This window comes from Oncorhynchus keta, chromosome 34 (genome assembly GCF_023373465.1).
Source record: "Oncorhynchus keta strain PuntledgeMale-10-30-2019 chromosome 34, Oket_V2, whole genome shotgun sequence".
NCBI lineage: Eukaryota > Metazoa > Chordata > Actinopteri > Salmoniformes > Salmonidae > Oncorhynchus > Oncorhynchus keta.
In genome coordinates this window covers 36,230,190-36,243,731 of record NC_068454.1, presented here as the reverse complement: position 1 = coordinate 36,243,731, position 13,542 = coordinate 36,230,190, and the positions used below count along the sequence as shown (strand labels likewise).

Genomic DNA, 13,542 nt, shown 5'->3' with positions numbered 1-13,542 from the left:
CTATAGGGCTATGGCAGAGAAGGAAGAGGAAGTGAGACATCACACTCCCTATTTTTTTCTGGTTCATACAGTCAATGAACTAAGCAGAGCAGACCCGGCTGCTATGCAGAGTACCACAGTGTGAGTCATAATAACCCATAAAACCTAGCGGTCAAACAGAGAAATGGTTCCAAACATTTTTCCACTGTTCATTTTTCCCAAAGAGGATTTTAGAAACACTTAAAATAAGAACTGTGTTTTGTGTCGGCTTCCGTGACGTTTTGATAACCTTGTGAATCTCTCTAGGATAAGGCGTCCCTCCATCTTGTCACTCCCCCACTGTTGTGAAAAATATTTTCTATGCTGTAGAAATGCATATTATTAATGTCTACATACATTTTTTGCCACATTTATTTTATTACAGACATCATAATGCATACTTTTAAATTATATTATGTGGGCTAAACAAAAATAAAATAAGAACTTGTTCTTAACTGACTTGCCTAGTTAAATAAAGGTTAAATAAAAAATATAAATAAAAAATAAATGGCCATGGTTTATATACATCATTGGAGCCACCACATTAAGCAGACCGGACCTGACAACTCTTTCAATGGTTAACGGCCCACATTGGGACATCTTCATTTATCCACTATCTTCGGCTATGGCTCGAGGCTAGCTAGCAAGAAGGAGGGGATTAGATTAAACTGCCCGGGTTGAACCCGGCCAGAGAAGATGAGGACGAGAGAGGACCAACTCGGCGGACCATCTATCTCCTTCCAGCAGGAGGCGTTTTTTCATTTTTTCGCTCACCAAAGCAATGAGTTTTTGTATGGAGGTCAATGAGTGTCGAATTTGTCAACAAAAAATGTAATGGCTTATTTGCAACGTGAGGTCTATGTGAACAAATATAAGTTTCAAAATGCTTAAGCTGTTACAAGTCCACTGATATAAATAGGACATGTGACATCCCGGCAACTTTGAGAAAAAAACAAACAATTTTATATCGAGATGGCTATGCATTATATCAATGTCAATGAGGCTAATAGCACAGCATCTCTCTCAAATGAATACCGGCGGTCAACAACCCTCGTCGATTATTCAAAAAAATAAAATAATATTATTAATGAAATATATCCACCAATCCAAAGAAAGGATAGGTGGGATCTAGACAGCCCGCCGAGTCGCTTTGTGGAGAATGACTCACATTGACAGCCGAGTGTCTCGTCAGTAGATCCATAATATTTGACCCGGCTATGACCCATCACGTGACCGGGCGGAGTCGGTGAGGGAGGCGCGCCATGTTCAAATCAAACTAGATTCTGCTCCGCTCTGAATGGAACGCCGTTTGGGTCTTTACGTGTCAAAACGGGTACACGTCAATTAACACTATTTGATGCGTTAAATAGGCTTTTAATTTAAACTAATTTCAAAAGCTTTTAATTTGACACGTCCGCAAGCCAAGCGCCACCACTACTATCAGTAGCACTGCCAAAGCTGTACAAAAAAAGTCTGCAAACAAGCAAACACCGGCCACGAACGACGTTTTACAATACCGCGTTGGTAATAAAGTATTATTTGTTCGACTGCAACTTCTGGGGTAGCTAGCTTTAGTTTGGTAAAGCTAGCACCGATACAAACAATAAAAACAATGACCAGTAACTTAGAAGCTGCAGTCATTTTCATTATTCTTAGCAATGATTTATGAATCATTGTGAGCAAGTATTAGCTAGGTAGCCACCTGCTGTTCGCCAATTGAAATTGAACTTCAGTTCATGAAAATAAATAGCTAGCCAGCTACTTAACCGTGCTGCCCAAAGCTATAACGTTATAAGCAGCAAGCTAGCTTTATCAGGCTAGTGAGGCTCGACCGGACCGGGTTATGTGTTGTGAAAATAGCCACAATAAGGATAAGACACAACACTGGAATTTGCGGTTTGCCTTCAAAATAAAAGTACCTCTTTGAAGGTATGCAGAATGTTACAATTGGTGGAATCATAACATATTTAGACTAGACCATGTTAAACAAGGTTGTGACATGAAATACGAGTGATAGTGTAATCAATGTGTAATAACTACGTGAAAAAAAATATGAACGCGTTAAATTATTATGTGACGTACAGTCATATTCAGGTCCTGATTGGTCAACAAGCTTATTTGACACCTCAAATAGTATTATTTGATGTGTATATTTTTAGACACGCAAAGACCCAAACGGCGCTCCATAGCGCTGTCATATTGGTCGCGTTCCCCTGCGCAGATATCGCATGCATCAACCAATGGTTGCATGCCACTTTATCGACTGTGCCGTCGGGCAACAGATTGCTATGCCTTGTTCAAAACAACTGGGAACTGGGAAATCTCCAACTTCCGAATTCAATGCATTTAAGTCAACTGGGAACTCTGAAAAAAAGAGCTCAGACTGAGAAAAATAGCTTTGAATGGTTTTCCAACTCGGAATTCCAAGTCGGGAACGGGGCCTCTTTCTCAAGCTCAAACTTTCCGACCTGAATGTCGCTGACGTCAAGATTTGACCTTGTTTTTTAGTTTTGTTCCCAGTTCCCAGTAGCTGATACATAAACTATCCAGGCATTGTAAAATCTGGAATGCGTTAGGAATTTCCAGTTATGTCCGCGTGTCTGGACGTCTCTGCGGAGAAGATGGCGGAAGTGGATGCTAAATTCGAATCAAGCAGCGCGTCGAGCAAAGTAGGCGAAGACAAATGTTCTGAATGGACAACAGTAGTATCGAAAACTGAAACAAAAAGGAAATTGTCTCAAAATGGAGTGGATGATAATGAATCCCTTCTTGCTGAGATGCGTTTGTTAAGTAAGGATGCATATGTGGGAGAGGTGTTGAAAATTATGAAGTATGTGCTTGTAAAAGTGGAGTCTGTCAGAGTGATCTTATTTTGATGAATTGTATTTCTAAAGAACAGAGGAAGATTGCAGTGGGCCAACATAAATGTTGTGTTTCGAACTTTGGAGAAGACCACCCGTCAAAGGAGTCCCTTAGGCGTGACAGATATTCCGGTTGAATACCTGAAGAGAATTCCAGGTGTAGTTGGTGCCCAGCGTCTGATTCGCTGGGTGAATGGAGAAGAAGAAGAAAGTCTGTGGGCTCTGTTGTTTTTGATAAAGAGCAAATATCTACGCATGTGTAGCTTGGTTATGTAAGATACGCTGTAAGAGCACTTCTACCCTCAAACCACAAGACTAGTGAACACCTAATCAAATGGCTACCCAGACTATTTGCACCCCCCCCCTTACACTGCTGCTACTCTCTGTTGTTATCATCTATGCATAGTCACTTTAACTCTACCTACATGTACATATTACCTCAACTAACCAGCGCATGTGACTAATAAAATTCGATTTTGAAGTGTACGAATTGTAAATTATTTGGCCATGTTTCAAGTGTGTGCAGATGGACAGAGTATACTGAAGAACGATGTGTAGAAGGACGACGTGGTTGCAATTGTGGGAATCATGATCCTGAGTTCCTGGAGTGCCCTGTAAGAGTGAAGGAGATTGAGGTGGCAAAAGTTAGGGCGGTCAATTGAATCTCCTGTGGAGGCAATTAAAAGAACAGAGAAAACAAGTGATGCTAGTGAAGATATGGTAGTGGATGCACCACAGCCTGTAGTAAATGTTTGCTTCCAGACTAAATTTCACAGGTGTGTTAAAAGGTGGATTTTGTTTGCCTTCATTGTTATAGTTCTAAACGGTACAACACAAGTCTCAAAGAAGTCTAAGAAACTGGACATTTGGAGACTTTTTAAGGATTTTACATCTGAATACTTGCAAAGGGTACTGGCGACAGAAGACCCGCCCTCTCAGGTTCCCTTTTGGTCTATGTCGCGATCAGATCGGTTTTTATTTTTTAACTTAATCAAACGTCGTTTGATTTATTTTTTGGTAGGTTTATTTTGTTTAGTTTTGTGGGACTCCTGTTTCCATCCCGCACAGTAGGTGGCGGGGTGTACATTAAATTGTGTGATCGCAATATACCATAGAATAAGTTCTGGCATGCGTTAGCATTGGGAAGTCAGATAAAGCGTTTTTATCAAAAGCTATTACTTTCACATGTAAAAACACGGAATTCTAGTTATTAGTACACGTTATTAATCTATGTCGCTTTTGTTTTGAGCCGATTTCGCCGTCGTCCAGAACGGGGCACTCTGCTCCAAATTGAATGCGATCAACGTAAACCCGGTTCACCGGGGGCATTAATCGAATCCCCTCAATGGAGGGGTGCGCGGTCGCACTGATGAAAACCGAGCCGCGGCTCTTATGCACAGTTCATTATCTAGCTTCACACGGGTCTCATTATCTGTTTCGATTGTAGGCTATGTGCTGCCGGTGAGAAAATAATCTATATTTTCTATTAAGTTGCCTTCTGTATTTAATGATATATTTTCAGCTACATACGCAGGTTGTTTTCAGTTTACATTCACTGTCAGAGCATGGAACCTTTGCGGAAAGAGGCGAAGGATAATCCATCGGCTACAGCTAATCTTCTTTCCAAGATTTTCTTCTGGTAAGAACAGTACAGTAGCGGCAATGTTTGACAGCTATTGACAGACAAAGCCGAATAGGTTTTGACAGTTGCTATGAATGTTCAAGTGTGAATGACGCTTGCAGTATTCCGACGTGTATCCTACCAGCTCCGTTGCCATAGCCTTCTAGAGCGCAAGGACACGGACGACTGCCGGTAGATAAGGTGCTCAGACAATGACCTCATCACTTCTTCTATGACAGTTTAAAACAAAACTGTCAGTCCACAGGGCTGTTTGGTTTGATTGCTGCGAGTGTGCCTAAAGTAAACATTTACATTTGAACTGTATTATGGTACTTTGTTTATTACTCTAAAACGAATGGACAGAACATGCATTCAAATCTGTATAAGTTTTAGGCCTTCTTTTTTTTATGCATGTGTGAATAACAAAAAATCCAACATACTGTTTGTTATCCTCTACCAGTATAACTTACTCTGAACTTTACTTAACATATTTACTGTATACGTGTACTGTACATAAACACATACTTCCTTTGTCACCAGCTGGCTGAATCCTTTATTCCGTATCGGCTATAATCGGAGGCTAGAGGAACATGACATGTACAAAGTTCTCCCAGAGGATGGATCTGAGAGACTAGGAGAAGATTTACAGTGGTAAGTCACACCTTTAATGCGCTCCCGAGTGGCACAGCGGGCTAGGACACTGCATCTCTGTGCAAGAGGCGTCACTACAGTCCCTGGTTCTATTCCAGGCTGTATCACAGCCGGCCATGATTTGGAGTCCCATAAGGGTGGCGCACAATTGGCCCAGCGTCGCCTGGGTTGGAGCGGGGTAGGCCGTCATTGTGATAAGAATGTGTTCTTAACTGTCTTTCCCAGTTAAATAAATGCAACCCGGACACATTCTGAGAGTTTGATGAATGCAGTACATTGGATGCTGTGGCTGTTGTTTGAGTGTTACATTGCTATTGTCTGTAGGTACTGGGATCAAGAAGTACAGTGGGCTGCTAAGGACCTGCGCACACCCAGACTAACCAGAGTCCTCATTGCGTGCTATTGGAGGTCCTATTCTGTCATAGGAATATTTACTCTCATTGAGGTACCACAAACACTGTCTGCAGGCATATACTTACAATATTCACAGAGTAGCTTACCCATGAATGTGTAACTGGTGTGAAATGGCTAGCTAGTTAGTGATGTGTGCTCGTAGCATTTCAATCGGTGACGTTACCCTCTCTGAGACCTTGAAGTAGTTGTTTGTTTCCCCTCTCATCAGGAAATTATCAAAGTGATTCAGCCAGTACTTCTTGGGAAGCTCATCCGGTATTTTGAGAGCTATGACCCTGACAACATGGATGCTCTGTATGAGGCCTGTGGCTATGCTGCAGGCGTCTCCCTGTCCACCCTGGGTCTGGCTGCTCTGCACCACCTCTACTTCTACCACGTGCAGCGAGCCGGGATGAAGATCCGGGTGGCCATGTGTCACATGATCTATCGGAAGGTCAGTAACCTCCAGCTCTCAGATTAAAACCTATATAAACAGGACCCCAAGGGTTTTTGTCTTCTTTTTTTTCTCCCCCCCACCTTGTCTCGTCACTACGGAAACACTCTTGGCTATAATGACAGGTCATTCAGCTAGTCATCAGCAATCTTTTAAATATCTTTACAGTGCATGTTTATCACACGAGGCATGCAAATTGACTGTTGCATGAATCTAAATACACACGGTCCTTTGATATCTCCAAAGGCCCTCTGTCTTAACAGCACAGCGCTGGGAAAAACCACCACTGGACAAATCGTCAACCTCTTATCCAACGACGTCAACAAGTTTGATGAGGTAGGCGCTGAAAAGACACAGTCGAGATATTTGCGTATCAATATGACACTGCTCAATAGCATACAGCTCTTCTCCCATCCTTCCACAGGTCACTATCTTTTTGCACTTCCTCTGGGTGGGTCCTCTACAAGCAGCGGCTGTGATGGTGTTGTTATGGTATGAGATCGGCCCATCATGCCTTGCAGGAATGGCCGTCCTGGTCTTCCTGATGCCTATACAGACTCTGTTTGGTCGCCTGTTCTCCTCTTTCAGGTACTGTACATGTACCATAATGTATCAATTGAAACTTTATTTGTCACGTGCTGAATACAACAAGTGTTGACCTTACTGTGAAATGCTTACTTTACAAGCCCTTATCCAACAGTGCAGTTCAATAAGAGTTCAGAAAATATTTACCAAATAAACTAAAGTAAAAGAATATATTTAAAAAATAACCCAATAAAATAACAATAACGAAGCTATATACAGAGGGTACCGGTACGGAGTCAGTGTGTGGGGGTACAGGTTATAGTCGAGGTAATTTGTACATGTAGGTAGGGGTGAAGTGATTGTGCATAGATAATTAACAGCGAGTAGCAGCAGTGTGAAAACAAATGGTGGTGGTGTGTGTGTGTGTGTGTGTGTGTGAACCAGTTGCTTTGACGTTGTAAGTCGCTACGCGTGTCACGTGTGGATACCTTGGCACTGTGAAATAATAGTGGTGGAGAGACTTTGATGCCTTTTTGCTTTCATGCCAAGGGTTATACAAACCTGTCTGGTTTATTACTGTACCCATGGGTGTGGTGTCCTGTTAGTCTGCTACAGTACTTGTTCCAGATGGGTTATTACTGTAAGTCCAGGTCTCTTCATTTAAGTGTAGATCAAGTGAGCTTTTGACCCCAGATGCTTCCTCTAGGCTGCGACATAGCCATGCCTCCTGACCGATCTACAAGGGTGATTCATAATTATGGCCCAGTTTGACCAAGCTTTAGTTTAAATACCAGCTGAAACTCTAAAATGAAAGTCAAAGTGATGAATGAAACATGTGTGTAAAATGAAAACCGTGTCCCCCCCCTGTCATCTGCTGAATGGCAAACATTGCACTGACTCAAATGCCTCGATAAAGTGATTTGTCTCTTACAATGTTTAGGGGCACGACCGCAGCCTTGACAGACAACAGAATACGCACGATGAACGAAGTGGTCTCTGGGATCCGGATCATCAAGATGTATGCCTGGGAGAAGCCTTTTGCAGCTCTCGTAGATGAAGTCAGAAGGTGAATTATATTTGATTGACTTACTTTGTGTTTGATTTCCACGGTTTACGTCAATTGAGTCTGAATTGTATAGCTTGAAGTCATCTTTTAACTATTCAAACACGTATCAGAACAGTTCTACCGTTTCCCAGTGCCAAATCAACCCAATTTTGCAATATGCATTTGAAAGTGGATACTATCCCAACGCACCGTATTTCCACATGTTGAAGTTTGTGAGAATGGATGTCCTATTGCCTCTCAACTTTGTGCTATTGTATACATGAATTAAAGGCAGACTCAGCCATATGATGAAGAAAGTAAACAGCAATAGTGGGTCAAATTCCACAACGAAGAGCGTCGAAGCACGAGGCTCGACTTCTTTGGTGTTTTAGTCCCGTGGCTACTACGCTCTAACAGCAACAGCAAGACACCAATCTGTACGCATGTGCAGATCCTGTGTGAGAGCGAAGTCTTGCGTCGTGCTTATCTCATTATCCTGCGGGGCCGCTTTTGGCATCGTCATTTCGCTGAGTCTACCCTTAGGTCAGTCATAGTTAGCCTGGCCAGGCATGAGGACCCGAGCCAGTCAGAACCTGACAGTGTCCCGAGTTTGACTTTAAACGTGTTAGGTTAGTGTTTCTCGATCCTGGTCCTGGAGACTCAAAGGAACGCACATTTTTTTTTTCCCCTCGCTGAGACGTTGCATGCATAAACCAATGCTTGCGTGCCACTCATGGACAGTGCCGTCAGGCACCCGATTGCTAGGTGATACGTAAAATACCTATTCTGTCATGCGCCAGAAACATCCGAGCAGAGGAACACAACCTTAGTTTTTTTGCTGTAGAACTACACACCTGGTTCTACTAATCAATGGTTTGTTGAGTTTATTACTGGAATCGGGTGTGTAGTGCCAGGATTGAAAGAAAACAAAACACTGTCAGATACCTAAATTAAAGACCTCTTATACCACACACAAGTACTCTCTTCATTCAACAGAATGTCATCTACTGCCACCACTCTCCCCACCACAACCTTAGTCCCCCTATTCTAAGAGGGAACGTTAGACATGATCAACACGTTTGTTCTAATATTATACTGTAGGCTAAAACTCAAGAGGTCAACATCAGATTACATCAGATTTGTGACCTAGCAGCCTTCTGCTCCTTAGGCATGGAACTCACAGTACTGTAATATCTTTGTAGCAAAACAAACATCTGAAAACCTCTCCCTCTCCTTGTACTTTCAGGAAGGAGATCTCCAAGATCATGAAGAGCTCTTACCTGAGAGGCCTCAACATGGCCTCCTTCTTTGTGGCCAGCAAGATCATCGTCTTCATCACCTTCACTGTCTATGTGTTGATGGGGAACAGGATCTCTGCCAGCCGGGTATTTGTGGCCGTTTCTCTGTACGGGGCTGTGAGACTCACCGTCACCCTCTTCTTCCCCAATGCCGTAGAGAAGGTCTCTGAGGCTCTCATCAGCATCCGCAGGATCAAGGTAAACGCTCCTGGATTATATTTCCCCTAGCTGCAGATCTAGTGGTCAGCTTCCTCTTCCCCCAATCCTAGCGTTAACAGTTAGTAGGGGAAATGCAAAACTGACCCACGATCAGCGTCTCAGGGCAATTTCACACTACACTAAAGTAAATGCACACAGGAATCAACTAGGTACAGCTGGTAAAGTTGAACATGGACACCTGTAGGCTAGAGTACATCATTATCTGATGCTCTTATATTCCATTCAATGCAGTGGTGCAAGGTTTATTATGTGCCTAAAATGTGTCTGGCCGATCGGCTCATTCAGGGTTTTCTTCTTTTTTTTTCTCACAGAATTTTCTTATGCTGGAGGAAGTTGGTTCGGCGCAGGATCTTGGACTCCCTGTGGCAGAGAAGAAGGACTGTATGGTGGAAATAAAGGATTTAATCTGCTTCTGGAACAAGGTGGGGAAGCCTATTTCAGCATGGTTGTTTTGACCAAGACTCGAGCTCCTTTGGCATCACTAGAAAATAGTGCATGTACAAGCCTGCACCGGGATTTGATACCATGCTCCCATCTGTTATTTACACTCTTAGCCAACCATTACAACCCTCCTAGAAAACCGCTAGCTTATCTCTTCAGTAAGGAGAGTTGACCTTAGATCTCAGGAAGGTGATGTCATGACGCAAATGACCAAGCAGTGTCTGCCTTGCTCCGTTGTACGTAGGCCTGACCTTGAATCTGTATGTGTACAGGAGCCTATATACTGCAAGGATGTTGTTCACCCACTCATGTTCCTCTGTGGTCTCAACAGGCACTAGACTCTCCGACGCTGCAGAACCTGTCTTTCACTTTGAGGTCAGAGCAACTCCTGGCTGTCATTGGACCAGTCGGGGCTGGAAAGGTCTGACTTTTTGTACTGTGAAAAGCTCACTACAAGTTAGAGATGAAGATGCATACCGTATGTGTTACAGGGCATATGGGGTAGTATTACTCAAAAACCTGAGAATATATCAATGATTATAAGAGCGAGGGTATTACCTTGCCTGTGTTTTTGTTCTTGACAGCTGGCTGTTCTGAAAGCTTGACCTTAATCTTCATTAAACCCTTACATGGGCAGTATGCCACTGCATTCCTTAATCGAATTACAATTTACTTTCTAATCTTACTTTACACCTGGTAGTTGTACTGCTTCATGCCATATCTTAACTTCTGAGAGGCCCACGCAGAATGTTGCTGCTCTCCACTGCTGCAGGAATGAAAGGCAATTGAGGAGCATTAATATTCTGTGTGCGAGCCTCTCATTTCTTTATCCAAGTATTATTTTTTGCACTGTCCCGGTTATCTCAATTGTGGGATGTGCATATCACCCTCTTTTTCTACATGTCTTTAATAACTTATCTCATATCTTAGTCCTCTCTACTCAGCACCATCCTGGGGGAGCTGACCCCGGATAAGGGCGTGGTCAAGTTCAAAGGCGAACTGACCTATGCATCCCAGCAGCCCTGGATTTTCCCAGGGACCATCAGGAGTAACATCCTGTTTGGCAAAGCGCTCCACCCGCAGAAGTATGAGAGGGTCCTCCGAGCCTGCGCCCTCAAGAGAGTAAGACTCTCATTGACAAATATCTACCGTCTGAATCGTTGCCTTTCTAGATGCAATATATCACGATAAACGTTCTAAACGTTCCGTGCACTGTGTGAATGTGATTGATTCCCCGTGATAAGTGTCGTAGTCTGCTACTGTTTTGTATGTGTAGGACATGGAGCTGCTGCCTGATGGGGACCTGGAGGTGATAGGGGACAGAGGAGCCACCCTCAGCGGGGGACAGAAGGCCCGGGTCAGCCTGGCCAGGTACGTCTCTCTCTCTCTGTCCAACAGCAGTAGTGGAACACATCCACTTTATATTACAAATTGGGCCAAGCGTTTTCCCGAGCCAGGTCATAGGGTCAGGAAAACTGATTTTTGCTGTAATTATAACATGTGTTGTTTTACGTGAAACTTGTATTATAGCTGTGTGTCATTGGTTAAAGTGAATGAAGCTGTGTGTGTGTGTCCTTCCATCCCAGAGCAGTGTACCAGGATGCTGATATCTACCTGCTGGATGACCCTCTCAGTGCTGTGGATGCTGAGGTGGGGAAACACCTCTTTGAGCAGTAAGTCCTTGAGCAGCTGGAAGCATTCCCACTAGCACAGCATCGCTCCCGCATGCATTTTGAATACTTTGACGAAACCAGTAAGCTATTTCTACCTGTTTGTTGTGCTGCTATATGTCTACCTGCCTAGGTGTATCTGTGGCCTGTTGCGGAAGAAGCCGCGCATCCTTGTCACCCACCAGCTGCAGTACCTGAAGGCTGCAGACCAGATCCTAGTTCTGAAGGAAGTGAGTGTGTCTGTGTGTATGCGTACGGGTGGCTCAAATGCTGTACCATACCATCTCTATTCATGGGTTGCACATTTAGTCACTATTGTTTGTTTTTGTTTTTTTTACATATAAGGATGACTCCCGGCTGAGAGTTCTACTCAGTGCATATCAATGTCATCGTGTTTTCAAGCCACTAGTGTAATTTAGACGAAACAGTCATAAGCCCATGTTCAGAATGGCTGGGCATCTCTGGACTGGCTGGACAAGCATTTCGCTACACTCGCATTAACATCTGCTAACCATGTGTATGTGTGACAAATAACACTTGATTTGACTTTTGGGCACCAATATGGCTGCGGTGTCTGTAGAACATTCATAACAGTGGCAGTGACGTGGCGGAGGTAAAACCATGAATAGCACAACTTGGTAAACACACCTCAGGGGGCTGACCTAAGAACTTTCTTTCTAGGGTCACATGGTGGCGCGGGGTACGTTCACGGAACTCCAGGGCTCTGGATTAGACTTCACCTCGCTGCTGAAAAAGGATGAGGAGGACGAGGAGGAGGGGAAGGGGGAGCCTGCCCCAGGCACACTCACCGGCTCCCCACACACCCTATCCCAGAGCTCTATGCCCTCCCTCTCCTCCTCCATGCATTCTGTGATGGAGGGAGTGGACCAACCAGAGGTGGGTAACAGTGTAGTAACACCCTCCCTCCACACATTTCTGTCTGATCCCCTGGGAGAGCACACACCTTCCTATTCTGTCTTGTTTGTCAGAAGAATGACAGGGGATCATATCTGAGGTAGCATCCCAAATGGCAGCCTATTCCCTATTTGGTGCACTACTTTTGACCAAAGCCCATACTTTTGACCATTGCTCATGGTCCAGCCTCTTCGCTGAGGCACCTGGGAGTCCTATCGGAGAGAAGGAAACGAAGAACCTGATTGAGAGGCAGACGTGGAGGCATCTTAGTGAGATTGAGATGCCTCCATTGCCAAGCATGCTACTCGAAAAATGTTCAAACATTGAACAAATTGACGAATTGAGAGCGAGGATCTCCTTCCAGAGGGACATCCAATTTGGCCTTCCTCCTACATCCAAATGGATTATATACAACCAGCGGGGTTTACAGTTCATTGAGCAAATTAGGAAGCTGACTTTCTGGCAAGAACAAAGGTGGTGGCATCTGCTGTATTACCAATAACAAGTGGTGTGATGGGAAAACATACAGGAACTTGCAAGCTTCTCCACGGTTTTGTATAGATAATCCCGCCTTCAAACACAGACTTGAGGGAAGTTCTGGTGGTCGTGTCTTTTTTAAAATGCTGGTCTGACCGGTCAGAATCCATGCGCCATGACTGTTTTGATCACATGGACTGGAATATGTTCCGGGGTGCCTCTGGGGACTAAATCAATGAATAGTCACTATAATCAATGAACAGAGTCACCGGATTCATAGGAAGAAATGCATAGATATGATACCGATGGTTTCTTTCAAAAAACCGTGGCTTGATGGCAACCTTGTAGGGGGAAAAGGAGAGCAATGCTGCTCATGAACACGGCAAGGAGACCGGGGACCATTGCATGTATAAATAGTACAAATATGGCCTATGTCGATCGAACAAGATGGAGAGACACAAGTATAGGGACAAAGTGGAGGAGCAATTCAGCGGGTCGGACATGAGGCGTATGTGGCAGGAGCTTCTAACGATCATGAACGCCGCCCTAACGCATGAACTAAACGCCTCCCGCGTCGAGCATAACGGCTCTGAACTGCCGAGGAGAGCCCCTGAGGACAACGAGGGCTACGTCCTCACGGTCTCCACAGAGGATGTATGGAAGTGTTAACCCTCGCAAGGCTGCCAGCCTAAATGGTATTCCTAGCTGCGGCATCAGAGTATGTGCAGACCAGCTAGCTGTTGTGTTTTCTGAAAAATTCTCTCTGTAGTTCAGGCTATTATCCCCACCTTCTTCAAGATGTCCACTATCATGCCCAAGAAAGAGAAAGTAACTGAACTGAATTAATACTGACCCGTTGCAATCATTTCTGTCGTCATGAAGTGCTTTGAGAGGCTAGTCAAAGACCACATCACCTCCTCCCTCCCAGACACACTCAACCCTCTCTCTGACAGA

The 13,542-nt window shown here is 44.1% G+C and overlaps 1 protein-coding gene across 7 annotated transcripts in view; it reads left to right on the top strand.

The window, feature by feature from the left end:
- Window positions 1-2,252: 2,252 nt before the first annotated feature.
- LOC118367021 (ATP-binding cassette sub-family C member 4-like) overlaps window positions 2,253-13,542 on the top strand; it is a 50,213-nt gene continuing 38,923 nt past the window's right edge. The window contains exons 1-17 of one of the 7 annotated variants that reach the window (XM_052493753.1): window positions 2,254-2,808; window positions 2,918-4,340; window positions 4,414-4,518; window positions 5,041-5,151; window positions 5,476-5,596; window positions 5,774-5,998; window positions 6,245-6,334; window positions 6,423-6,586; window positions 7,464-7,589; window positions 8,815-9,064; window positions 9,397-9,507; window positions 9,858-9,947; window positions 10,457-10,648; window positions 10,803-10,897; window positions 11,113-11,199; window positions 11,330-11,426; window positions 11,878-12,093. In XM_052493753.1, the coding sequence (XP_052349713.1) occupies window positions 4,330-4,340; window positions 4,414-4,518; window positions 5,041-5,151; window positions 5,476-5,596; window positions 5,774-5,998; window positions 6,245-6,334; window positions 6,423-6,586; window positions 7,464-7,589; window positions 8,815-9,064; window positions 9,397-9,507; window positions 9,858-9,947; window positions 10,457-10,648; window positions 10,803-10,897; window positions 11,113-11,199; window positions 11,330-11,426; window positions 11,878-12,093 (2,091 nt within the window). In that variant the 5' untranslated portion in view covers window positions 2,254-2,808; window positions 2,918-4,329. Of the gene's footprint in view, window positions 4,519-5,040; window positions 5,152-5,475; window positions 5,597-5,773; window positions 5,999-6,244; window positions 6,335-6,422; window positions 6,587-7,463; window positions 7,590-8,814; window positions 9,065-9,396; window positions 9,508-9,857; window positions 9,948-10,456; window positions 10,649-10,802; window positions 10,898-11,112; window positions 11,200-11,329; window positions 11,427-11,877; window positions 12,094-13,542 lie in introns of those variants that run through there. The other 6 variants (XM_052493752.1, XM_052493755.1, XM_035749951.2 and 3 more) reach the window with 6 other exon arrangements.